This window comes from Solanum pennellii, chromosome 7, assembly GCF_001406875.1.
Source record: "Solanum pennellii chromosome 7, SPENNV200".
Classification (NCBI taxonomy): domain Eukaryota; kingdom Viridiplantae; phylum Streptophyta; class Magnoliopsida; order Solanales; family Solanaceae; genus Solanum; species Solanum pennellii.
The window spans coordinates 75,612,356-75,631,115 of NC_028643.1; the positions used below are offsets into that span (position 1 = coordinate 75,612,356).

The 18,760-nt window shown below is 34.4% G+C and overlaps 1 protein-coding gene and 1 pseudogene across 1 annotated transcript; both read right to left on the bottom strand.

Moving 5' to 3' along the window:
* Nucleotides 1–3,328: 3,328 nt before the first annotated feature.
* Nucleotides 3,329–11,915, bottom strand: LOC114078046 (annotated as a pseudogene).
* Nucleotides 11,916–13,840: 1,925 nt separating this feature from the next.
* Nucleotides 13,841–17,928, bottom strand: LOC107024541. The gene is made up of 8 exons (XM_027918227.1): nt 17,678–17,928; nt 16,822–16,914; nt 16,534–16,731; nt 16,402–16,455; nt 16,107–16,262; nt 15,890–15,943; nt 14,388–14,525; nt 13,841–14,252 (listed from the first exon to the last, which is right to left on the bottom strand). Exons 1-8 carry the CDS (start codon nt 17,798–17,800, stop codon nt 13,884–13,886), a joined length of 1,185 nt encoding a protein of 394 aa, XP_027774028.1. The 5' UTR covers nt 17,801–17,928; the 3' UTR covers nt 13,841–13,883.
* Nucleotides 17,929–18,760: the final 832 nt, after the last annotated feature.

The following is an 18,760-nucleotide window of genomic DNA, read 5'->3' on the forward strand; positions in this document are numbered from 1 at the left end:
TATGTACCCACTGAAGAACAACCGGCTGATATTCTCACCAAGCCTCTCCCGAGCCGACAGCACGATTACCTCAGTTCCAAGCTTCCGTTCGCTTCCGCTCAGCTCAGCTTGAGGGGGGATAATAACAGATAGTATTAAATAAATAGTATTAAATAATATTAGTATTTACTGTGTACTAATTCTAGTCCTATTAGGATTAGTACTCATTAATCCTAGTCCTATTAGGATTAGTACTCCTTCCTATATCTCCTATATATATCTCCCATGTATTCCCTTATTAGGTTAACACTTCAATACAATCAATATTCCTTCAGTTTAGTTAATATAACAAAACATATTTCTTCTTTGATTATCATAAAGAAATTCTCCCTTTCGAGTGTATGCATCTTTATCTATTTTCTTCTTTTTAGTGTCATTTGTTTTTATGCATATATTGTATTGTCTCAATGTTAACTCAGGCTTTGTGCAACAAGATGAATTTATTCATGAATCATTTTCATGCTTAGTACGTATACAACTTGCATGCATTGCTCTTCCATTTTTTTTTCATTTCTTTTCCTTTCTTTACAAGATATATAGAATGTAACTGGAAAAGAGGTTTGATAACTTTATATTTTGTTTTCCTTTTACATTGCTATGTATATATTGTCTTGTCTCAGTGTTAACTCAGGCTTTGTGCAACAAGATGAACTTATTCATGATTCATTTTCGTGCTATACAACATGCATGCATTGCTCTTCCATTTTTTTTTTCATTTCTTCACAAGATATATGGAATGTAACTGGAAAAGAGGTTTGATAACTTTATATTTTGTTTTCCTTTTACATTGCTATGTATATATTGTCTTGTCTCAATGTTAACTCAGGCTTTGTGCAACAAGATGAACTTATTCATGATTCATTTTCGTGCTATACAACATGCATGCATTGCTCTTCCATTTTTTTTTTCATTTCTTCACAAGATATGGAATGTAATTGGAAAAGAGGTTATCACCCTTTTAATCCTTTTTTTTGCAGGAAATGGACGTGGAAAAGGACTTGGAGTATCGGCCAGGTTCAGGAGACAAGGGGTACAACATTAGCCCCATTTCGCAAGTTGCCCTTGCCGTCGGAATGATGATATGCTTCTTAATTATGATGTTTATATTAGTCAAGGTTTGGAGAAAGGTCGCGGTTAAAAGGCCTGATACTGGTGAAGTTGAGATGGGAAATCATTAAGCTTATTTTATGATAAGTTCGACTGAAAAACTTGTATTCAATAATGCTAAGTATATATTATTTCAGTCATAATATTTGATGGTTATTGCCTTTTGGAATTTGTATTTATCCTAAGTACTTCAAGGCATTACTCTATTTATGTGTGTATCAGGGAGGAAAACATTTTTTAGGAAATAGTATTCCTCTTTATTTATTGTGTGAAGCAGTTAAAATGCTCTGAATTTAGTGCGCATTATTACTCTCGTCTTCAATATATGCCTAGTACAAAAACACTCATATGCTTAGATAAATGAATATAAAAACACAGACTTAATTTTAACGTATATTCACATAGTGTTCAATGGAACATTGTTATCTACTCAAAATAACCAATGATATGCTAGTTGGCTTGGCGAAGTCCTAATTTTGCTGATTCCATTTCACTATTTTTGATTTACTAGTCTCCGGGCACGTGCGTTGCACGTGTATCCCAAATAAAAATCAATAAAAAAAATAAATGAAAAAGTATATAATAAACTATTAGGAGAATTATGATGTTTTTTTCGAGTGTTCTCTCGATATTTTCGATCTACTGCACATTAGATAAGTCTCCAAAGCTTACCCATTTATAAGCAATTAAATATACAGACAGTCATCAACAAGTAAAATTTCCAAGAAAGACACATCAAGTTAAAGAATTAAAAAGGGAAAATGCGACGTTACTTAAAGTCATCTTGTATCCTTAATGTGTGTCGTTACAAATGTAACTACTTCCTTAAAAACTTTCAGATATACCCAGACTTACATTTACAGGCTTACAACTACTATCCATCACTGTTAGAGAAGACTTGGAGTTGCTACATTTGTTGAAGAAAATGTGATATATTTTGCTAGCAAACAGCTGCAATTTCAATTTATTATTAATAGTTTAAAAGTTTAAACATGGTTTCTTTTCTGTGGGAAGCTATGCGTAGAGAGTTTCAAAGAGAGTTGATCATCATTCAGCATCAAACCATATGTGTACAACAACATTCAATTTTTGATATGTGTGATTATACCTTTCAAGCTATTTATTTTACCTATTAAAAAAATTAGAAAGTTATCATTCAAATGAAGTTAGCAAATCAAACGGAAAAATCTAGACTTAATAAGATTGTACCTGAAAATTAGAAGACATTTTTGTACCCACTTAACAATGGAAGCTTGTGTTGAATGACTAATATTGAGTATGTTTATATAGTGTAGTCTTGAAGATTTGTTGATAAAAACTCTTTGATATTCCTCAATTACTTAATTTGATCCCTTTCAACTTCTCATAATTAGCAAAATACGTTTCAACTTCTATATTAATTGAAACTTTATTAGTGTTCATCCTATTTGGTTGTTTCACACATAGTAATTGAATAGACTGCTGAACTTCTCATTTTGCACCTCTATTATGTAATTCAATATTACTATTTAATTAGATATTTAATTTATATTTGGGTAAAGTATTATATTACTTTTTAATTTAGTATAGGGGCAAAGTAGTAATTCAACTTTACACTTTAGAGCTTCATGCTTATAATAATATATGATTAAAAATATTATATTTCACACCTAATAATTCAAATATGTGTCGTGATAAAATTTTAAATCTAAATACTTAAAAATTCTAATTTTAAATTCGTTTCAGTGACTCTAAGAAATTAATAAGAAGAAAGTGGAGAAAATTCCATTGATATTAGCATACATACATAATTCCAAAAAAGAGTGCATTTTCTTTTCTTTTTCACAAAGAAAAACTATATACTTATTAGTACGAAATGATAGTTATAATTACGTTATAAAGTCAAGTGGCAAACAATAAAAAGTCATTTAGGGGTGAAGTGATAATAATATGAATTTTATTGGTTTTAAATTATAAAATAGCAACATTAAGTGATAATATTTTGTTTTGAATCTATTATGTGTATATTCATGAAATTAATTAAGACAAATATTAAAATTGCTCTATAATCTCAGTATAAATATCATTATTATTATTTATGAATAAAATATTACTATAGAAAAGTAAATTAGATTTTGAAGGAAATTAGGTCATTATACTCGTGAAATGTTATTATAATGAATCTGTGTTTCAACGAATTTAATTGTGTATCATATGTATTAGTAAAGCCTCTTAATTTGGAGGTCATGAAATTTGGAATTATTAACAAATCTTGTCGTATTAGCTGGAAAAATAATATGGCCCAATAAAACAACGATACAAAAATTCATATTTGTTGTGTTTATGGGAGCCATAAAACTGTTGCTTTTGTGACACGTGCATGGTGCCCTCAGCATGAGGGTAATCATCATTCTCTAGCTCCTTCCCCATTGGATGAAGGATGCTCATTGTACGATGATGACATGTTCCGACTGTAGCTACTGGACTCTCCACTCATTTGCTGGCGCTCAGCAAGGGCTGCAATTGCACAAGCAAGGAGACGAAGCTGTGGGATTGACTGCTGGGACACATCGATGATCTTATTGTTCTGATGGACCAACATCACTATAGTCCATACTTCGATTTCTGCCATTCTCCTATCATGTGATCAGTTTCATGTGGAATATTAAGTGATGTACCATAATAACGTAAGTTCAACAGGTAAAAGAATGACCGAATGATCAACCAATCCCAAAGAGTATCAGCATGTTAAAAGCAGCAATAGGGACACAGTGAAAGAAAATAAATGATATCCCACTTCAATGGAACACCATTGTCAAATATTTTCCACTAAAGATTTTCAAAAAAGTGAAGGATGACTATCAAAAATTCAAAATCAATATGACAAGCCAAGAAATGCCCATTTCCATCATATACTTGAATTGAGTGAAAGATGACACTTTTGACCCCTTTACGCCACAACGGAGAATAGAAAAATCAAGCACTTCCCTCAGAAAAGAGAAATCAAACACTTCAAACCGTACGGCGAACGTCAAACAAAAGATAAAAGCTCTAGCTTTTTAAATGGGATGCTGCCTCCCCAACAACAGGAAATAAAATGACCGAGGAAGAAGCAAGAAGATAGTCTGTGCATAATTTACCTGAATGGATAACCATATGGCTTCCATAACCATGATGTCCTCAAGATCCAAGTCAAAATCGTCCTCCCTATGTCACAGATCCAGGAAAACAGGTCAGACTATGTAGATAAGCTAAGTCTTTTTTTAAGGAACACAGGGTGGTATAAAACAATCAGAGATGACTGTGAACACATATAAATTTCATCCAGCCTTTTCTTTTTCTTTGACAAACATGCATATAACAATATTCACAATAACTCTGACACAAAAGCAACAAAACCAAGCAGTGACTCTACCTATCTGCTATCAATGAGACAATCTATGGACCGGTTTAGCAACGACTAGTTAAAATATTATGTGATACTACAGCTATAAATTTCAACTATAATGGGAATAAATATCTCATCTACACTAGCTTTTTTGAAAACGGTTTAAAACATTCCAGATTTGCACGTAGAACATGGCAAGATTATAAGTATAAGGTAAGACTAAATAAGATAATATTATTTGATTCCTTGACCCAGCCGTTATATTTTGGGTAAGTCGCTCATAAACCAGCGACTCGACTGTTTGGTCATCTCCAAACAGGAGGCCCCTTTATGCATTTTTGCTTGGAAAAGTGGCCCTTTTGGCTTCGGATTCACTAAGACACCCTATTCTGCATTATTATTATTATACACTTCACCAAACATGTTTCAACATGAACTTTGATTTTGTTTCATGTTATCTGCTAACTGTCTTATGGTTCAATATAACAGGAACAAGAAGTCAAAGAACTACTTTGTATCTGATACCAGCCTAAACATCAACTAATTTTGTTGGATTTATTTGAAGATGGTTAGTTATCTCCCGAAGGAATTCAAACCTAAGGAGATAGAACTATTTCTAGAAGAGTAAGGCATTAGGCAATCATTTCTGGGATTGGTCGACTCCTCCCACTTCTTGGGAGTGAAAGCCTAATAACAGGGACTCTAGTAAGAGTTGGTTCTCCACTAATAAAAATGAAGGAACAAGAGGAAGGTGTACTGAAAGAAGCTAAAAAATAGCTAACTGCAGGCAGCAAGCCATAGCATAAAAACTGTAAATTGATGTGCGGAACTTTGACCATGCTTATGAGGCGTCAGTCTGGCTGATGCAGCCAAATGGGTGAAAGTTTGGCCCTTCTCTCTCACATATTCTTTTTCACCATAGTACCATCGGCTCGAAGCTTTGTAGGGCCACAATTTGTACCTTTCAGTGTTTCCATTGAGCTCAGAATTCCTTTATTCGCGACATTCCATCATCCACCAACACTAATGAAGCGCATTCATCAAACAGCTTAATTATAGAGGTAGAAGTCTTTGGGCATAATGGAAGAGAAACCCAATAGTGGGGACCCAAAAACTGTTGGGAATTAAACACACAACACACACAAATAATCTAGAGAAAAGAGAAACGGAACACAAACGGGACACACAAGAATTTAACGTGGTTCGGTTTCCCTACTCCACGACTGTAACAGGAGGATTTTATTTCACTTGTGCTGCTTTTTGAATTACAAATACAAGGATCATATTTATAGGAAAACCAAATGGTTAACCTAGGGTTTCAGTAATGGGTCGGGCCGGCTCACAAGCCTCCACAAAGCCCAACAATCTCCCACTTGGAGGCTTGAAGAATTTCAACTGTCATCCACTTAGAACACTTGTATGTCTAGTAATCTTTTTCAACTCTCTCCTGCTACAGCGGCCTTCTCATCAGTCAACTGAAAGGCCCGTTGAAGCTCCCCGAAGCTTCAACACATCAGTCACGGCTGAAACTGCCCTTGACTCGTCCTCGGTCCCTACCGGCTCCCACTTGAGACACGAACTGCCGGATCCTAGAACTCCCTGAGAACAAACACTCTCCATACTCAGCAAGAAATTTTCTGGAGACGTATCAACAGCTGGAATACTGGTTCTCTTGACCCACTGTCTTCTAGGAGCCTTGGCTGAAGCACGGCCGGTGCTCCCACTGCCACAAACGCCTCTGACTGGTCTTCCTGAACCTTTCCTTGCTCGTTCATCCTGAATCTGACCTGTGGCTCTGGGTTTCTTTCTTGCAAAGACAACCTTCTTCTGCCCACGAGATTCTGTGAACCGGACTTTGTTTTTCTTCTGAACTGGGACGGTCACTCCCTCAGACGGTAATCCGACAATATACAACGATCCTCTTTTTGTTCCACGAGCCATGACAAGATTGCCCCTCACGACCTTCCACTGCCCATTTCCGAACTTCACATGATGTCCCTGTTCATCCAACTGCCTAACAGAAATCAAACTTTTCGTCAAGCTTGGAACAACTCTGACATCCTTCAAGGTCCAGAAACCGACTGGCGTCTTCAGCACCATGTCACCCATGCCCGTAACATCAAGAGCTCTATCGTCTGCAAGCCTTACCTTTCCAAAGTCTCCAATAACCAGATTCTGCAATGCTTCACTGCTGTGGGTAGCGTGAAAAGAAGCACCAGAATCCATGACCCAGGAATCCACATTGCTCTCCGCGCAACAGATAAACAAATCCTCGTTGACGCTGTCTTCTGCAATGTTGACTTGTTTGTCTTTCTGGCATTGATTCCTGAAATGCCCCACCTCCTTGCAGTTCCAACATGTTACACCTGAGCCATCCCGAGCCTTTGACTGACTCCTTCTTCGGTTCCTGCTCCCACTACCTCTGTTATTTCCTCTGCCTCTGACGACGTTTAGCATATCACCTGATGATTCTCCAGAACTCCTTCTTCTGACATCCTCGCCAAGAACGAGATCACGAATCTTCTCAAAGGTGAATCCATTAGGTCCCACTGAACTGGCAACTGCTGTAACCGTTCCGGACCAACTGTCAGGCAATGATGATAACAGTAGTAAAGCTTGAACTTCATCATCGAACTTAATGCCAACTGACAAAAGTCTGGCTAAGATCGAATTCAATGAGTTGATGTGCTCGGTAACTGAACTGCCTTCCTTCATCTTTGTGTTCACCAACTCTCTAATCAGAAAAATTTTGTTTGCTGCAGATGGCTTCTCGTACATGTTAGACAAGGCTTCCAAGATGCCTTTCGCTGTCTTCTCCTTAAGAATGTTGAACGCAACATTCTTGGTCAACGAGAGTCGGATAACTGACATAGCTTTCCGATCCAAAACTGCCCACTCTGCATCAGACAATTTTCCTTGCTTGTCACCCAACACTACGTCCAAATCTTTCTGAACCAGCAAATCTTCAATCTGCATCTTCCACCAACTGAAATCTGTACCATCGAACTTCTCAATTCGGAACTTCCCATCTTCTGCCATCTCAAAGGACTTCGGCAATTCCCTTAACGGCGTCTACAGACAGCGGGCGGCGATTTGGACGATGCTCACGATCTGGACGCTCGCGGCTGGATCTGAGGCTCCTCGACGCGGCGGCCAACGGAACGGCGCGACGGACAGCACACGGACGACGGCTGTTCGCACCCTGCGCGGTTCTCCTAGCCGGCTGCTGCTTGAGGTTACCCACACGGTAACGGCGGCTACTCCTCCCTGCACACAGTTCTTCACACAAGAACCCTAGGTGACAATTTCTCACAGTTTGTGTTACAATGTTGTTGAAACCTCGCTCTGATACCAATTGTTGGGAATTAAACACACAACACACACAAATAATCTAGAGAAAAGAGAAACGGAACACAAACGGGACACACAAGAATTTAACGTGGTTCGGTTTCCCTACTCCACGACTGTAACAGGAGGATTTTATTTCACTTGTGCTGCTTTTTGAATTACAAATACAAGGATCATATTTATAGGAAAACCAAATGGTTAACCTAGGGTTTCAGTAATGGGTCGGGCCGGCTCACAAGCCTCCACAAAGCCCAACAAAAACAGCTTTCATGTGCTGCCTATTTTATGATGCCAGACAACTGACCGTAAAACAAGCGGGAGCGGTTGACCAGGAACGGTTCTGTGGGAAAGGAAAGGTGAGGGGCGGTAATGACAATGACTATAAGGAAGATGTTGGCTTCTGGCAGACAGAAAAAAGAGGAAAGATATGTTGATTTTGTGTTCCTCGGGGTATTTTTTCCTGTTGCCTTTCTTTTTCTTTTACAGTTTATGGTTATTTTTCAAATGGAGGATGAGAGGGGTGATCCGAGTAGAGAGAGATTTATTTGGAGGTAAAGAGAAAGCGCTTCTAGGCGACCCCCAATTGGAGTACTCTCCTTCACTTTTGAGACTTAGGTTCATTTATCAAAGAGAAGAACATAATATTTCCTTTCTCCACCTTTTTATGAAATGATTTGCAACTGACGTCATAAATTTGTATGATGAGTAAGTCACGCACAATGATAAACCCTCTGGAGGCGCTTAAAAGTTAAAACATGTGTCCTAACCAACTAGAAGTCTTTAGTTGGACGAACTCTACGTATAGAGGTCGACTTTGCAAAATTATGCAAGTTGATAAATCAAGTTGCGTATGTAAACCGAATATAAGTGCAATAACGACTAGTAATTTCGTAATCCCAACTAACTGATAGGCTTACATGGGTCCTTGATTTGCATTACGTTATATTCTTAGCTAAGTCCGCAAGAATTCCGAGAGATAGTGGATCTTTCACACGACATTTGTCGGTATGATCTAGGTCTACCTACCTCTCTAACACCTTCATCTCACCTCTAGGCCAGTTCATATATGGAATCTTGTGCATCATTAGTTGGTCAAAAAGTCAAACGAGCATTCAAGCTTAGGATTGACTTATTGACAATCAAAAAGAGATTGCTTAAAGCCTTGAACAAATCTTTTTGTGTGAGACTATGACTTCTACATCTTCTCTGATCAACCTGCACATCATATACAGATCCTCTCCATCCTTGTTTGCGTTACAATTGGAACATCCTCCATTATTTACAAAACATGGAACAAAATGATCTCATTTTAATCCTTTGGTTGAAAAAAGAAATCTAAACATAATTGATCTTGACCCATAAGGTATTACTGTGTGTTAGCATACAATTAAGATCACATTTCTCCACGTCTTAGGGCATTATGAACCATTTTAGATGATCTTTTCTCAGTGTACTCTTTGAGTGTGCTACTTGCACCTTCAATAGATATAACCATTTCAAATCTTGTATGTGGGGACCCACATCTATCTTAAACTAAACATTAAGTAAATATTTTTGAATGCCCCCAAGGCTAGTGATTGATGGGAGAACCTATATTTGAACCAACTATAACACTTGGTGTGCGCCCATCTATTTCATCCTTAGTAGAAAATATTAATTTGACATGCTCTTGTAGGCTGCATAGGCTACACGATGAGTTAATTGAGGTGTGTAACTGTGTGCAAGTCGGTCCTAACTATGGCATTTGTCTTGTGAATATATTGATCCTTAGCAACCCAACATACAGTCCCATATAATATTGTTGATCTCACAAGCATAATAAAAACTTTACGTTCACTCAGATAGGAATTTTTCCATCACAAAACACTACTGTAGCAATCCTCCTTTCTGTGCATCCCATTTTGACTTACATGGACGTGTTTATCTATCATATAGTTCTCCTAAAATACTGAACCTATATATCTGAATTGTCTGCAGTTAGGCATCACCATCACATTCTAATCTAACTTCACCATTCCAATCAATAACATTGTATAGTAACCTATTATTATGTTGGATAACAACACCTAGACGAATCTGTAGCCCTAGAAAACGATCTAAGCAATATCTCCTCCCCAGTAAGCCTCATCCTCGCGAAAACTGCATACACTATGGATCCATTTTAGAGAAACTGAATCATTACTTCACATAACTAGTAATCTTAATTTTCAAAATTGTAGCTTTCCAGATTCTCTAAACCTTATGCAATTGGTTAAAGGATTGCAAATGTCCAAAATACGATCACTAGTTTACAGTAAGATGTACTATCTGGTACATCAAAGGATCTGCATGAAAGATATCCCTTCTCCTCCTACTCTTTCCTTGAATTAAGTGAAATTCACAATTACTTGATTAATCTAAAGAAACAGTAATACTTTGCTCAAAACAACATGCACACACAGATTACTAATTTATTGATTGTGCCTCAGCAATTTAAGTCACCTTTGTCAATATATGTAAGATGATTTAATGGATGGAATGAAACTATCCAAATTCTTCACAAAATTCCTCACAAATTAGGGAAAAGGGACTTGAACTAATTAGCACCCGAAAAGTGTGTACCTATTCTGTCTCGTGCGTTGAGGTTGTCTAGTTGTTGGAGCTGTACATGTCTCTTGAGAAGTAACAACTTCTCCACCTTCTACAGCAGAAGCAAAAGATGGTGCTGCAGATAAGATGGAAAAATAAGACTGGAGTATAAACAGAAGTAGTGAAGCCAAAAGGAATAAATTCAGAGCTTAAAGTAAATACCTGCTGTCGAGCAATACTCAATCTCACTTGGACCAGCAAGACTACTGGAAGAACTAAGCTCTCTTCGTTTATGCATTTTCTCTTCATCATCCTGCAACTCCTGCTGTCTTATCCTTATTTTGGCTTCTATAACTCGTTGTTCCTCCTAAAGTAACAACAACACAGGGATGGAAAAGGATACAGATATCCTAATTCAGTATAAAACTCCTTAAAGCAACATGTAATTATATTCAAGCAATCACACAAAGAAACTAGAGCAGATGATAAGAACTTACAATTTGCTCTATCCCTTTCTCTTCCTTAGTTTTTACCCCACGATATTCCACCGCATAGTTTGAAGTTTTACAAAATGGGCATCTTAGAACGTTAAGGTAGGCAACATAGAGCAAGAATATTTATAGCAGGGAAGAGGATGGGCCAGATATATTTAACAATAAGTAACCAGTAACCACTAATGAGGGAAATCAAGGATACTGTGTTGGACGGGTTGAATTGGGAGTCTTCATCTGCAAAAAACACTCTGTCGCCAGGAAACAAGTCAGAGACTCATTCAGAAAATGGAACTTATTATCACATCACATGCAATTACAAAACAAGGATAATAAATACCTGTACAGATGCCCTTTCATGCAACATCTTGAACGATTTAAACTTGGATAATACTGCAAAGTTCAATATGAACAAAGTTAACAATCATAAATAACATGTCAGTAAACATCTAGTACCAATTCTTTCAAATTCTATCCTAGTCCAACATGAATGAGGAGTCGGGACATACAAAGAAACAACTACAAGAACTACTACATTCTTTTATCACGGAGGTATCTAGGACAGCTTGGACGCACCACGACTATTCCACTAGGAACCTACTATCTCTCACCAGCACAGGTATTGGGTAACTCTACCAATCACCTAGTGTGTTTTGCCTATGGGATTTGTACATGAGAACTCAGGGTTCTCCTCCCACCTCAATGATCAAATATGTCTGTAAGCATATCGTCCCAATTCTTTCAAATTCTATCCTAGTCCAGCAATGACACAGGAGTCAGGACAAACAACTACAACAATTACTACATTCTTTTATCGCGGTGGTATCTAGGCCAGCTCGGGCGCACCTAAACTATTGCACCGGATACCTACTACCTCCCACCAGCAAAAGTAATGGGTAACTCTACCAATCACCTAGTGTTTTTTTGCCTCCGGAATTTGAACATGAGAACTCACGATTCTCCAAATGACCATTAGACCACACCCAATAGTACATTCTCAAACCCAAACTAGTTGAGGGCAGCTATATTAATCATGCTATCCTCTATTCGGACCTAATTTCTGATTTTTGGGCTTTGACCCACTTGTGTTTGTCTTAGTCTAATATAAAGCCATGGTTTTCTTTTGGGCCTTATAACCAATTCTTCCACCTGTCCTGAACTCTAACAAGATGATAAGCAAGACAACAGGGGCTTAGATCCAAAGTAACAAAATACATTTTTTTTTGACATTTGGGCCCTTGAGGCCCATTTTCCCTCTTTTGTATAGACTAGATGTATACTAGTGTACACAATTTTGTATGTCTGCTCCGAACGCCTGTACGTCGAGTTCATAGACCTATTCTTCTCTTCCACTTGTTGGTCGACTCAAGAGGAAAGGACTTGAACCTTTATGGCTTTCTCGAAACGCAAGGAAATCGGGAAAATATTATATGCATAAGAATAAAAAAATACATATCAGTATTGTGGCACCATAATTGACAAAGTGAAAGAAATAGAGAACACAAACAAATGTACCACTTCATTCGCTACTAAACAAATAAAACCCAGTTGTACTCATTTAACTCGATGTTGGGGACAAACAGAATGCATCAAGATTAAAGTGAAACTCAATTAATATCGAAAGAAAATATGTTAGCATACCAAAGAAACAAATAGTAGAAAATGATTTAACTCCTCTTTTGAATTAATTAGCAAGCAAAATTCGAAGTGATCAATTCATTCACAAAGATAAAACTAAGAAAAACACGTTTACTACTAGTAAGCTAGCTACTACATACACCATACTACCATGAAAGAAAAAAACCAAACAGAATAATGAACATTTAACAGAACAAAATATAGGATGAGATGAAGAGGAAAGCTAAGGCTTTTTCAACTCTTGCAATCATAAGTAAAAGAGCTCACAATTTGCTTTCATTCTGTCAAACCAAGATGAAACCTGCACTTTCTGACTCGGCAGTGAATTTGACAATTTTTGGATAGTAAAACTTTAACAATTAAAATATTTACCAACGCAATACAATTTTAGTTGTTAATTTTAATTTGACAAGAAATCATATTTTAAAATAATTAAATTATTAAAATATCTTCAAACTAAATTAATTATTCAATCTTTAAAATTACTTTTAGTATATTCTTTTATTTTTATCTTTCATTTGGCATGAATTATTTTCTTAGTGTCGCTGAGATTTTTTTAAAAAATTATTAATTAAAGTTTTATTGATAAAATTTACATGTATCAAGTGTTTACACAAAGTTAATACATGCATGTATATGATTAAATTAGTGCAACCACAATTTTTAAGGTGAAAAAGTATGTGAACTTATTTAATCATTTTCTTAGTGAGTAAATTATTTAATTGTTTGTTTTCTTAGTGAGTAAATTATTGTGTTTATGTGAAAAAAATGCCTTGAAAATGAGAAATACAAATAGCAATTTTAGATGAAAAAACAGGTCGCACAGTAAATAGAATATATAGCAATTTTAGAAGAGAAAAGATGAGGAGGAGAAATGGATGAAAAATGTCTTTATATAGCAATTTTAGAAGAGAAAAGATGAGGAGGAGAAATGGATGAAAAATGTTGTAAAGACGTGAAAAATAGAGTGATGTATTTGGTTAATTTGGAAATATTTATTTGATTAGTTGTGCCAAGTTTGATTTTTTAAAAAAGTATAATAATTTTATTAAAATTAAATTATTTTTGTTGATTTGGAGTTTTTCATTCAATTGAGGGATACGGGTGACAAGTTTATAGACAACAAGAGTATAAATAACTCGATTCTAATGGTACTGGCAAGATCAATAAATAAATAAAAATTGAGATGTATTTTTGATCATTTTCCTTTCTTTTTCCTTTGCATTTCTTTGGAAGAATATAACATTCAAATTAAAGGTGTATATAGAATAAGTAGGAACAATTTTCTTCAACTTCTTTCATGATTTAGAAGAATTTATTTCCTATTAAACATGTGTACTTTCACCCGGTCCCCCATACAGAACAAAATACTTATATATTGCACCATATGAAAGTCGTTTAAATTCAACCTTGTACGGATTATCGGTATGTGTGGCTAATGTATCTACTTCAATTATTTTTCCTTCCTTATTGACAATTGCAACATCATCGCAATAAGCATCATAGGAACTGTTTTCAATAGGAAAATAGCTTGAGCCCATCGGAGGTTTTGGTACACCTGGTGGACTATATACAACTCCTCCCCAATCAACATTCGTAGCAAAATTTTTCAAGTCAGTGAAGAGACTTTGTGGCCAGAAACCTATTCGCGTAAAGTCATCATTCAGTAAAATCCACCTATTCCCGGATGAGTCCTTTTCTCAAAAAAAATATAATAATAATAAGTTGTCAATAACAATATTTATGTTATCTCCTAACTATAATTACTATATATGTATAAAATATTCAAAGACTCTAAATAAAAAAAATAAAGACAATATAAATTGTACCCGATTAATGTATATTTTCATACTCCAAATTTCTCCTCCACGTTGTGAAATATCCGTGAATGAACCATCAAGAGGTACGTCATGGTTTACTTGTACAAAGCCAGGACATACTGTATTGAAGCATTGAATTTTACCAGCCTACAAAAATAGATATATCTCATACATGCTTAAAAATCAAGGTAGATAGTTAAACTAAAGGTGTGTTTTTTACGAAGGAAAATGTGTTTCTTGAAAAATGTTTTACTACATAATGTTTTCTTTTTTAAAAAAAAAAAGTGGATTTCTAAGTTATTTTCTCATGTTGGTTGGTGAGTGTAATTCTTTTTTAATATTTGGTTGGTAAAATGAAATACATTTATCATAAAATATCTTTTATTTTTTTATTTAGACTTGAAAATACTCTTTAGAAAAATATTTTTTTTCTTGAAAATTTACCCGAATAATCGATCTAGGACCAGACGCTGACACCCGAACTAGAACAGAATCCCGACGACCGTTCCAACATGCGACCTTAAGATCTGACTCATGTCGAGAACAATAAATAGTTTTCAAAAAACAAAATTTTAAAATAAGGAGGCGGAGGGGGGAGGGTGTTGAGTGTAGGGATGGTGTAAAAAAGGGAAATTTTATAATTTTGAAATATATTTCAAAAAATTGATGTGGGGGTGGGGGTAGGGTTAAGTTTGACATAAAAAATAAAATTTTATATATTTGAAATATTTTTTAACAAAATTATTTTTTAAAAAAGAAATTAACCGGGGGGTTGGTAGCGGTTGGATGACGTAAAAAATCAAAATTATTACTCTGAGATAATTTTCAAAAAATAATTCTTTATTGATTGGGGTTGGCAGGATGGATAGGGGTGACATAAAAAAAGATTTTTTAAAAAATGATTGGAGTGGGAGTTTAGGGATTAGGTGTGGGTAATGGCGAAAAAAAAAGAAAATTTGACGAGGGTTTTGTGTGGGTGGAGGGGGGAGGAGGAGGTTGCATAGTTAGGGTATGGGATGAAGCAAGAATCAAAAATTAAAAAAATTTAATTTTTTTTTGGGAGTGGGGGGTTGGGGGAGGGGGTTAGGCGTGATAATGGTTGGGTGAGATAAAAAATCTGTAAGCTTGAAATATTTTTTGAATTTTTAAACTGTTTTTGTTTAGTGGAGGGGGGATGGTTTAGGAATTGGGAAAATGGTAAAAATTAATTGAAATTAAAAAAATAAGTTTTTATTTTTTTATGTGGAGAGTCGGGTACGGAGTGTGGGGTAGGGTAAAAAAATATTGTAATATTAGAATGACGTAGGCTTTTGAAAAATATTTTTTTTCATCTTTTTTTAAAAAAAAACATTTATCTTAAATTTAAGGAAATTAAGTTGATTTGAATAATATTTCCAAAACATTTAAGCCGATAAACATAGAAAATTATAAATTCACATCAAACACACCTAAAAGATGTAATAGTTTAATGAACTCAAAAGAGAAATCACAATGATAAAAAAGATAGTTACCTGGAAATGTATAAAAAATCTAGTTTTAGTATCCCCGTATAACGTTGGGTCCACCTAAAGCACGAAACAAGTATATTATATTATAGTTACTAAATATTCAGCATTTGCTAACAAATTTTCTATAACACATCTTAAAAGCACAAAATTCAATAGTTAACACACATCCTTCTTCCACAAAACGATAGAATAATGAAATAAAAACTTGATATAAACTTACTCTCCAACCAGCTTGTAAGATATCTGATCCTTTATGAATTTTTAGTCGACATCCACTGTGTTGTTGTCCATTAACTTGAGGATTGTACACAGCAGTTTTCATTCCAGCTCCCGCAAACTTGTTATGTGGATTATATGAAATTTGAGCTATTGCAACCTAAATATTTTTTTAATTGTTTTTAGTAAATCTTACAGAGTACTCAAATTAAACTAAAAATAACTTGTTCCTTTATTACTTCAAATCTCATTATATAAAACATGGGCATTAAAAAATAATTTTTATAGCCATATACCACCTTATATTCTTGTGAAGATATGTATCTTCCATTTGACCTACTATTGTTGTTGCTCTGCATTAGAAAATAAACTTATTTTTACGTTTGAAATACGCAAGATATATAGAAGTAAATTGGCATAAATCATCTTACAACATCATATTCAGCGTTGAATGTGACATCCTCTGGAGGAGGCATACGAGTTAATCTTATAAGATCATCTTTTGTCATTCTCTTAACGGGAACAGTTCCAAAAGGGCATCCTCCATCTTTTGACCATATTGTCCATGACCTATTAGTTGTTGATGAGAAGGTTGAATCTTTCTTGATTGTAGATAAAGTAGATTTCATCTGCTCAATCAGATGTTTAATTGTATGTCAATAATATCATATCCAATAGGAACAAAATGATAACGAAATGAAAAGAGAGTAGAGATATGCCTTAGGATGAAAATTATGGTCCTTCAACAACGGATTATCAAATGCACGTTGTTTGTAAAAATCTACACAGTCGTATGTATCTCCATATTTAGTCTGTAAACAATTAAAATTAATAAAACAAGTAACCTAAGTTAGAACAAGATGTACCATTTAAAAACAAAACATACTCACGAGAACAATTCTTAGTAAATGGTGATACTACTACTTTGCTTTTTTAAAAAAAAGAAAGATTTTTTTTCAAATATTCTATCAAACTTTGAGAAAAGACTTATCTAGGTCATTCGTTCGTATTTTATTCATTTATACTACTTTCGTTGAAAAAATGTTCATCGATGTCATTACATGTTAATGAAAAATACTTCGATAGATGTGTTCTAAGCCATTGTTATGCCCTTGACTCCAATTTGCAAAATCAAATGCAAAAATTGTGCTTAATCCATTTTAGTTCATTTGTTTGATTGAATTTGACATGAAGTTTTAAAAGGTAATTTTGTTGAGAATCTTGTAATCTTAAAAAAATATACAAAGAATATATCAAAGTTCTCTTAAATCTTGTGGTTTAAACATGTTATGTGAAAAAATAGAATTAAATATTTTAAAAAAATGAGAAAGAACATTTTTCTCATATCAAATTAAAAGAAAAAGTAAAACAAACAAATCAAAACAGACTTACCTGCTCAATCTTCAGCTACAACAAAAGTTTACATTCAAAAAAGGAATTAAAGGGAATGTTCTCCATTTCTCGAGAATCATGTGACAAATGAATGTTTTCTCTAATATAAAAGTGATATTATCAAATAAAATGTCTTCTGCAATTAGAAGTATAAAAAAATAAATTTTTTGAAAAAAAAAATACCTTTACTGTTTTGACGGCTGGTTTGTTCAAAATTTTTAGTTGTTTCTCTAACTCCGCATTCTCAAATTTGGATAGATTTTTTTGCCCTTCCACCCTATTATAACTTAACATAAAATATAACATCAATAACGTTTATTGAATCATTCTTTGATCCATCCTGAATTCATTTCTTTTTATAGGCATGAATCTTAGGTGTTTTGAAGAAATTAGATTAATTAATTCAACAAGAAAGCTCAACACTGAATTTGATTTGCTAGGTGTAAGTATTGATATCTCTGCTACTATAAGGAAGACATTGTTATATAGAGATGTTGAAAAGATTAAGTTGACTATTATGTCAAAAATATTGACTTTTTGAAAGTTTAATAAATGTTGATTGACCGTTTGTAATTAATAACCAAAATAATAATTAACTTCATTTGACCAAATCTAAGAAGACTTTGAATGCTTTTTTGTTGTTCATATCTACATAATAAAATATTTAAAATATTTTTGACTATAGACCAAATATATTGTCCAGCCCGAAACCAAAATTAGATTATTATTTTTTAAAAATTGAAAAAGAACTAAAGTAATGTGCAAATATTTTGACCAAAGCTATTATTTGAGGATAATTATAAGCAATACTTGAAAGTTGAGGGATGTCTTTAAATTTTTATTTTCGATAAATTTAAATAAAAATTAAAATAGATAATTATTCTCCGAACTATCATGAATATTGTGTTAATACCCTTCGTTATACTTTAAGATTGTATATGCCTTTACCTTCATTCTTTTGGATTGTGTACATCCTTGAATCTAACGGATCGACATGTGATATCATCTAAATGATTTATCTGATTTTATTTATATTTTTATTCAAAAATTTTACCCGAGCCACAACCAAAATGGGTGGTGCCAAAATCCAGTCTCCATTTTCATAAAAAAAAATTATCTCTTTGTGCTTCTCAACCCACCATAACTATAGAATCTAGAACACATCTTCCTTTGGTATATCCCAATAATTCAAATAGTAGAATATAATACGAAAGACCAAAGAAATTACTAGCTTTCTTTGGTCCAAGACATAATACTAACATATAT